The 8,497-nt window shown below is 48.4% G+C and overlaps 1 protein-coding gene across 1 annotated transcript; it reads right to left on the bottom strand.

The window, feature by feature from the left end:
• Nucleotides 1–4,408: 4,408 nt before the first annotated feature.
• On the bottom strand, nt 4,409–7,157 carry HOXA9 (homeobox A9). Its single transcript, XM_074150532.1, has 2 exons — nt 6,608–7,157; nt 4,409–5,454 (listed from the first exon to the last, which is right to left on the bottom strand). The coding sequence occupies exons 1-2, from the start codon at nt 7,155–7,157 to the stop codon at nt 5,216–5,218; spliced, it is 789 nt and encodes a 262-aa protein (XP_074006633.1). The 3' UTR covers nt 4,409–5,215.
• Nucleotides 7,158–8,497: the final 1,340 nt, after the last annotated feature.

Raw genomic sequence — 8,497 nt, 5'->3', positions numbered from 1 at the left:
ATATGGATAACGTAGGACCGAATGGATTAGCTGGGTGGTTATATTTCGAGGTCTCTGGTTCTGTATAATTTGCACATTTATGAATTTTTCTTTGCGCCTGTGTATTTACTGCCGCCACCTTTATATATATATATATATATGTATTTCGCTTCCAGGTTTTTTTTTACCCTTAAGATTTCTCAAAGCGTCTTCACTGAATAAATCTTAAAAGGACCCCCAGACGCCGGTCCCCGCCACCTTATTTACTTCCCCCATCCTCTGCGTATTAGGCATAACGCTGCCTCTGAAACCTCTCGTTTTGTCGCACAGAAAAACAGGCTGTATCCCCGCGCCTGAAAACGCACTTTTCATTTCAATGTTTTTTTTTTCCCTGTCTAGGAAACGGCGAACGAGCGCAGATTGCAAGGTTTCAGTCACCGCAATATTCTCACACGCTTTAAAAATATTCCTCCGGGCGAGGTTCATTGTATTTATTTTTTTTCCTTGCGAGCCCTGGACTACCTCTCTTTGCCTTCTGAGCTTTTCCGGGAAGTAAAAAGTAGTGATAAAACGGTGCTCGTAAGTTATAAGCAACCTGGGAGCACTATATGATTATGGCTTGTGTATTAAGCAGCGTCTTCATGTGGCTCATACTAGGGAGGATTTTGTTGTTTTGGAATCTGTTCTCGCCGTAATTTATCCACTATTATAATGGAGCGTACTGTGCCAAGTTATTACTTAGTATGACGATGCATAAACACTTTTTAATTTCAATATAATTTTACTGCCCAAGGAAAAAAAATAATTAATCATAATAAGTTTAGCAATGCCATTGTAGACAAACATTTGACAGGAAGGCTCTTGTTAGAAAGCAGGGAGTGGCTGTTACTCTTTATCCCTGGAAAGAATTAAATCTTTGAAACCGTGCGGGGAAAAAATAGCTCAGTGCTCACATTCCTTCCCGATGCTGAATTTCGATATAAAGAGATTGGCTTTGATTTAAGGAAATGTAAATAAAACACAGAGAAAGTAGTTCTGTTACGGGGTACTATGCAGCGATTTGTTTACTTGTCTGGCTTTAACTTGAAAAATACAACGTTCATACTTCAGCCCACGTTTTATGCTTCCTTTCCTCCTGCCTTTATTTTCCTTCCAATTACTTTTTCCTCCTCTCTTTTGGCAACTGCCGTCTGAAAATACTCCACAATTCCCCACTAAGCCTCAGTCTCAAGACGCGAAAGCCAACAAAAGCAAAACGGAAAAAAAAATACGAAAACGACTCGAGGAAATCAAAATAGAAGGCGAGGAGAAGTTAGGAATGACTTTGAGAGACACGTCAAGTTTGCAGAACATCAGTCCGCTCGCATCTGTGTCATATAATTACAACGGGTCCCACAGAGCTGAAATTGCTGGGGACACAAGCAGGGCTTTTTATTTATATCAAAGACAGCTGTTGAGGAATTTCTCTCGCCGGTAAATAATTTCAAACGAGAGGTTTGCGGCGCTGCCGTTTCGCGGGCACGGCTGTGTCTCCGGCTACGCGGGGCGGAGAAGGGCATCGGAAAATCCGTCGCTTCGCCCCCCGCTCGGAGCGTGAAGCTCTTCGGGGGTTCTTCTCCTGCGCTGATCCCCTCTTCCATCCTGCCCGAACACTTAAATTGCCCCTTTCTCCAAATGTTTCATTTCTCACCAGCCCTTTGGGAGGTCAGGACACCCCCGTTTGCAGGCTCAGAGCTTTACCAGAGAAGGGCGAAGATTTGGGGCGAGGGAAAGAGGACCTGGCAGTTCTGTGCCATGGCTCCACCTGCCCCTTTTAACTAATAGGCAATGGGTGTTTTGAGAATAATAAATGCAGGGTATGTCCTTGGTGCAGAGCAAGCTTTACTTTTGCCACGAGTGCAGCCAGCGTGGCCAGGCGGTAAATGTCACCCCAACCGCGCCCGGTGGCATCCCTCACCATATTCCCAGGATGGGGCCGGGGGGGGACCCTCAGCCCCCTGGGCCTTTGTTAAGACCAAACCAGCGGTTCCAGCCCCAGTTATGCTCCCATAAAGTCGACATTTTAGGAGCTTTCGGGGAGGCGGCCGAGCGCTTGATGGCGGGCGGGCGGGTGGGCTCTGTTTCGCGGGGTCACAGCGCCACCTGCCGGCCCCCGCCCGACACCGACACCGCCGCGGCCGCCGCCCGCCGCCCCGCCGCGCCGGCCCCGCGGAGCCAGCGCCTCTGCCCGCCAGCCCACGGGAAGATAAATGTCCACCTCCCAGCCTGGATTTAAGCAGGGGAAGGCCAATAAAAGGTTGTTATTTCCGCTCGCCCGCTTTATCTAAAACAGCCAGACAAAACAAATGAAAAGGCTTTTGTAGAAAATCTTAATTGTGGCTGGACAGTTGTAAACTCATTAAGAGCCGAATTCCAGACAGTTTGCAGACCCGTCATTTATTACACACTCTTAATGCTGATTCTTTGAAGTTGCCTCTGTCTGCAACAACAGAGGGCGTCCCAGCATCCCCAAATACTGGCTCAGGGATCAATTAGGGGTTTTTTGTGTGTGTGCACACCAGAACGAGCTCCCTTTCGCTAATTAGAACTCATCAAATCTTACCCCGGATTTCTTTCTTTTTTTTTTTTTTTTTTTTCCCAAGGTGAAGCCGAAAGCTACTTGTGGGTTTTTTTTTTTTTCTTTTTTTTTTTTTTTTTCCTCCCGCAGTTCTGCACATCTGTAAACTTCTTGCCGGCTCCCTAAGTTTTGTCTTCAGCCCTGCAGCGTTTTACACCCCATAAACGGTTACAGCAGTCATTTTCTTTTATTGCGCTGTATGGCTCTGAATTTTCCTAACAACAACTTCTGCCAAGACCATAACTGTGTTCCGTCTTATTTTGCTTTAAATACATATATATATATATATGTGAGTGTACCTCCGTAAAACAAGAAGGCTTTTATTGTTATTCGACATATTTGCAAACAAGCGTCGGTGTGGCGCAGAAGTGTGCTGCGGCTCATATTATGGAGGATGTCTACTCTGAGCAGTAAGATGTCCGCCCAAAACAAGGGTAAATTTCAGCAAGCTCACAGACTTCGCTATTTTCTTTTGTTGCTGAGCTTGGTTTGGCTTGGGGCGGCGGGGGAGGGGTGGGTGCAATGGGGGTGTGTGTGGAAATCTTCCACTCCAAAGAAACCTTCTTTCTGTTTTTAAAAAGAAATCCTATTTTTCCTTCTCTGCTCTAGCCTGCTGCCAGCCCAGCTCTTTCCTTCGGCTAAATCAGAGAGTAAAATTGACACCATAAATTCTACTGTAATTGTCAGTAAAATTTTGTCTGCATCTGTATCTATCTATACATACATATATAATCCCAGGCGCTAGTAAAACGCAAGGGGTTGTTTTTATTTGCCACGGGACATTTAAAATATGAAAACAAAATCCCAAACGTGAAGGCAAGGGAAGAAAAAAAATGGGTGGTGTTTGAAACAGCATATTTTGCATAGGCAATTATATCTAGAAGGGAATTTAGAATGAACGCGCTGGTAAGGCGAGCCTTCTCAGAGAGCTTGTTGAAGCATACTTGGTGCTGGACATTTTCTGGTGGAGGCTAATTAACCATCTCAGCTTAAATGTCGCTGTCTGAACTGATTTACATTATTGTCCGCACTGAAGAACGTCGGACATTTTGGTTTGGTCCTAAATTCCCCCGCCCCGCCAGGCGAATTTATTAAAACTGCGTTAACTGGGGAGCGTGCCCCCGTTGCCATTCGAAGGGGCTCCCTCCTCGCACTGCAAGCCCTAGTTTACCAAATCTACCCGGGAGAGGGGAAGCCGTGCCTTCTCCCAGCGAAACTATGGCCTTTAGGAACCTGAATCTGCCAGTTTAGGAGGAAAATAAGCCCAAATTTTCATCACCTGGGATCTGTCTTTATAGAATCGTGGGTTTGCCTTGGCTTAGAAACCACACGGCTACTCGCCTGGCCTCCACAGCTGCCCTAGCCCTGCCACGTCTGCTGGTGAGATTCGCTGTGCCGTGGAAGAACCCCTCCTTAATAAGCTTAAAACATCACAAAATATAAAAGAATCAATATATTTTATTTGGCAAAAAGTTAAATATCATTTCAACACAAGGATTTGGTCAGTAGGCCATGAGGTAACTATTTCAAAATAGACAGTGTACGTTCTGCATCAACATAACTTCCCAGATTTATTTTTTTTTTTAAATCGATACAAATTTACAATAACCAAATGTAGGTTTTTATAGCGTATAATTTATTAACAATAAAATTAACCTTCATTACAATAACCATCAAATCATTCGATTAAAATTAAAACGTAAACCATAGGTAGTTACCCTTTTCACATATACGTATAGCTCCGAAATCTGATAACTGCTCACTGGTGCAAAAACAATATTTAAGCTAGTCTGTTTATTTACTTTTTTTTTTAATATATAGATTATATATACAACTGACAAAGACAGTACTATATATATATCAACTGTGCATACTAAAATGACTTGCTTCAATATTTTGAGAACCGTAATTCCCAGACATCCTGGACGAACTTTTTTTCTACTTTTTTTTTTTTTTTTTGCGTTGGGATATATATAATATATATTTTACAATCAAAGGTTAACTGTCTAATTATACAGAAAAGACTTAATACACTACAGAGCTATACTCTATGCAATTTTTATAATAAACAACCTGAGTTCAAATTGAATTCTAGCTTACACCATTACATCCGGTACAGCACCCAAGCACATAAATTGAGTCACAAACATAATTACCACAATAAAACACAGTGTTCAAGTATTAGAGCAGAGATCTCTCTGCCGCGCAAAGAGCAAATAAAATTAACTACGTAGACTAAACTATACAGTCCGTAAATAGTTGTGCATTATGAAAAGGTAGTTTTTTTCTTCTTTTTTTTTTTTTTTTTTTTCTTGCCGTAAGTGAAGAAACAGGTAGATTTATACAAGCCAGCTAAACAGCCTTTTCGTGCTAATGCCCCCTTTTTCTTTCCTATTAGAAAATTAAAAGTCTTACTGTACCTCTCCTGGCAAACTGGCCTCTGTGACAATCAAGGTACAATCATTATCAGAATTTGCCAAGGGAAAAAAAATGAGGCCTGGACCCAGACGCATTGCATGGCAGGGCTCGAGGGGAGGAATATTTTTTTAAACTTTTTTCTTTTTTTTTTTTTTTTTTTTTTTTACTTTATGCATTTTCAATTTAACCCGCATGTTGCCATCATTCGTCCTTCGCTCGATCCTTGTTGATTTTCTTCATTTTCATCCTTCTGTTCTGAAACCAGATTTTCACTTGTCTCTCAGTTAAATTGAGGAGCCTGGCCACCTCGTATCTACGGTCCCTAGTGAGATACATATTGAACAGAAACTCCTTCTCCAGTTCCAGCGTCTGGTGCTTGGTATAAGGGCATCGCTTTTTCCTGGTGGACCTTGCGTGGAGCCAGTTTGCAGCTGGATTATCTACAACGAAAACAACAGGAGAAGTTCAGGCTGGGGGCAGGGGGGGGGAAGGGGGGCTGGGGAGGGAGACCCACGCAGGACCAGCCGCGTAGGTGTCCCGATATTGGGGTTGAGGAGGTGGCTCTCATTCCCCCAGGCACGGAGGATGATGAGGCACAATGGACTCCAAAATACAGACACATGGAGAGGTCACACGCAACCACACGCGGCAAAGCCCCGCCGCCCCCACCTCCCCTCGCCTCTTTTTATTGTTTGTAGGATGCAATTTTAAAAATACTTTCTCTTCCTCTCTCTCTCTCTCTGCTTGCTCCTTCCCTCCTTCCTGGCCTCCCCACGCACCCACCACACCCCCTGGCCCCAAACTGCCAGCCCGGGGAGTGACCAGCCAGACCAACATGTCATCGAAATCGTCTCACTTTTTAATTTCCACCTTCTCCCGTGTCATCACTGGCAAGACCCAGGGAGCTGGCGAGTCAGTCTACAGCTGGCAGAATTAAAGCTTCGCCCGCTTAGCACCCTTATTCGCACGGCGTTAATCGCGATAACAATCCCGAGGCGCTCTGCCACCACTCCCGCAGCCCTGGGGGCATTCTGCCCGGGGTTTTCCACCGAGGAGACGAAGTGGTGGGGGGGAGGACGGGGACGGGACACCAAGTCAATGGCGAGATTTCTGCTCTCAGCCCCGCAACAGCCGCCCCGGCCTGCGAGCCGTCACACACACACATACACACACACAAAAAGAGATCAGATTCATATCCAACGCTTTCTAGGCACTCTCCCTCTCCCCAGCCTTTGCCCACGCGTGGGAGCACGGCGGGGCAGGAGGAGGATGAGAGCACGTCCTGCGGAATTTGCTGGAGTGACTGGGGCGGGGGTGGACGGTTTTCTGGCTTTCCTTTTTTTGTTTTGTTTAAAGTTGCAGTTGTCGGGTGGGTTTTTGTTTTCCTTTCAGCCTGGAAAGCCCCAGCCACCCTACACCCCGTTGGAGCCTGCGAAAGGCTGCGCCGGCTTCTGCAGATGGCAGACCCGGGCGAGCTGGAACAGCGGCGGCGGCAGCCGGTGCTCGGCCGCGTAATTAGCCCCAGAGCCTCGACACCTCCCCGCCGCCGGGCGCAGCGCCCCTGAAGTCCATTACCCCCGCAGTCCCACTTACTTGGATCGATCTGCGGTTTCTCTCCGTTTGCCTCACTTTCTCCATTGCTTTCAGAGAATGCGCCTTCGTGGCTTTGCTTATCCCTATCAACTGGAGGAGAACCACAAGCATAATCAGAGAGAGACAAAGTGTGAGTGTCAAACGTGGTACAGTCAGCCCTCCTGGCCGCCAGCGGTTCAGGTTTAATGCCGTAATGCCTGCCGGTAGGTAACCCGGGGAAAGACAAGGAGCCCGGCACAGGCTCAAGCCACGAACGCATGTACCTGCCGTCGGGCGGTGCCTGGTGGTGCGCGTAGGGGTGGTGGTAGACGGCGGGGACGCCGCTGGCGCCGGCGGGGTGCGCGGGGCTCCAGGGGGGGCCGAAGACGGGCGCCTTGGGCTGGAAGCTGCAGGGGGCCAGCTCGGGGTGCTCGGCCAGCCCCGCCGGCCGCGGTGGCGGCGGCGGCGGCCCCAGCGGGGCGGGGGCGTAGCGGGGCGCCGCCAGCTCGTCCCCCTCCGCCACCAGGAAGGAGTCCACGTAGTAATTGCTGAGGGTCCCGGGAGCCGACATGGCGGGCGGGCGCGGGCGGCGGACCCGCCGCGGTTCGGGGCTGCGGGTTTCACGTAACAACTTGGTGCTGGCGGAGAAGTAGAGTCAGTAATAAGTTGAGGGCAGCCCGGGCGCCCATTGGCTGCCCCGGTCACGTGGCGGGGGAGCAGAACAATAAAGTATAAATCAGTCCGCGGGCTATTAATGGGTCAGTGTTTTCCAGCCATAATTTTTATAGCGAGGCCATATGTTTTTATGCAAAGGGATATTGGAGTTATACGGCGAGGTTTGTTTTAATTGCAGCCAACTGAGATTAAAAGATCAGATTCCGTATTACAGCCCTCCCTTCCCTCTTTCTCTCTCCCTCTCCTCTTTTTTTTTTTTTTTTCGTTTAAGCGGACTATTTTATATCATAATTAATCATCCCATCGGTGGGTCGTGTTCCCCGCGAAAAAAAAAAAACAAAACACAAAACCACCACCCTTGTGATCGGAGACCTTCACATAAAATTATACAATAATTGAAGCAATAAAAAAAGCAAAATAGCAGTTGCGGTACACTGTATTTAAATATATATTTATTATATTTCATAAGGAGTTATTGTTTCGGGAGCCACGGGGTTGTTATTAAGTCAGTAACTATGAGCGCGCTCATTTGCATGGCTGTGTTTCACAGCCGTAAAAATTTACGAGTGCTTGGAAAGGTTAAATTATACTATTGTGTTTAGTTTGGGAACTCACTGTAAATAATACCGTTCCGTTCGGCTCAGAGCTGGCAGCGGAAAGTCAAATTCAACGTATCCCCTTTCCGAAACCGCGCCGCCGAGCCGGCCCTCCCCGCCCGGCCGGAGGAGGACCGGGGCAGGCGCCGGCTCCGTATTTAGGCTTGGCCCGCACCAAACTGCACTTCACCACCCGGGCAGAGCGCGGCAGTGACCGAAACACCCTCCTCGTCCTCCCCGCACCGCCTGCCCGCTCGCCCCTGCCCTTGGACGGGGCCGCGGCCGCCGGGGACCCCCCTCGCCAGGCCGGGGAGAGGAGCCGGGGCCGGGACCGGGCGGAGCGGTGGCGGCCGGAGCTCCGGAGTGGAACGGAGCCGCCGTCCTGGCCGGAGTGCGGGCAGAGCCGGGCGGCGGTATTTATCACGAAGATTAAGTCTTTAACTCTGCAGGCAAGCAGCGGGGGGAAAGGGGAGAAAAAGCCCTGTCTCCCCGCTGCCGAAAGGCACCCTGCTTCTCAGGGCGGCTATCAAAGGGGCGCTCGCAGGCGGCCGCCCCGCATTCTGCTGAATCAAATTTATGTGCAAATATAGTTATTTATTTGCTGGCACCTCCTTTGACTGCAGGACGCACGCTAGCGGCA

Source organism: Numenius arquata, chromosome 7 (genome assembly GCF_964106895.1).
Source record: "Numenius arquata chromosome 7, bNumArq3.hap1.1, whole genome shotgun sequence".
NCBI lineage: Eukaryota > Metazoa > Chordata > Aves > Charadriiformes > Scolopacidae > Numenius > Numenius arquata.
Note: the sequence above shows the minus strand (reverse complement) of the source record. Positions and strands in the feature narration are given on the sequence as shown.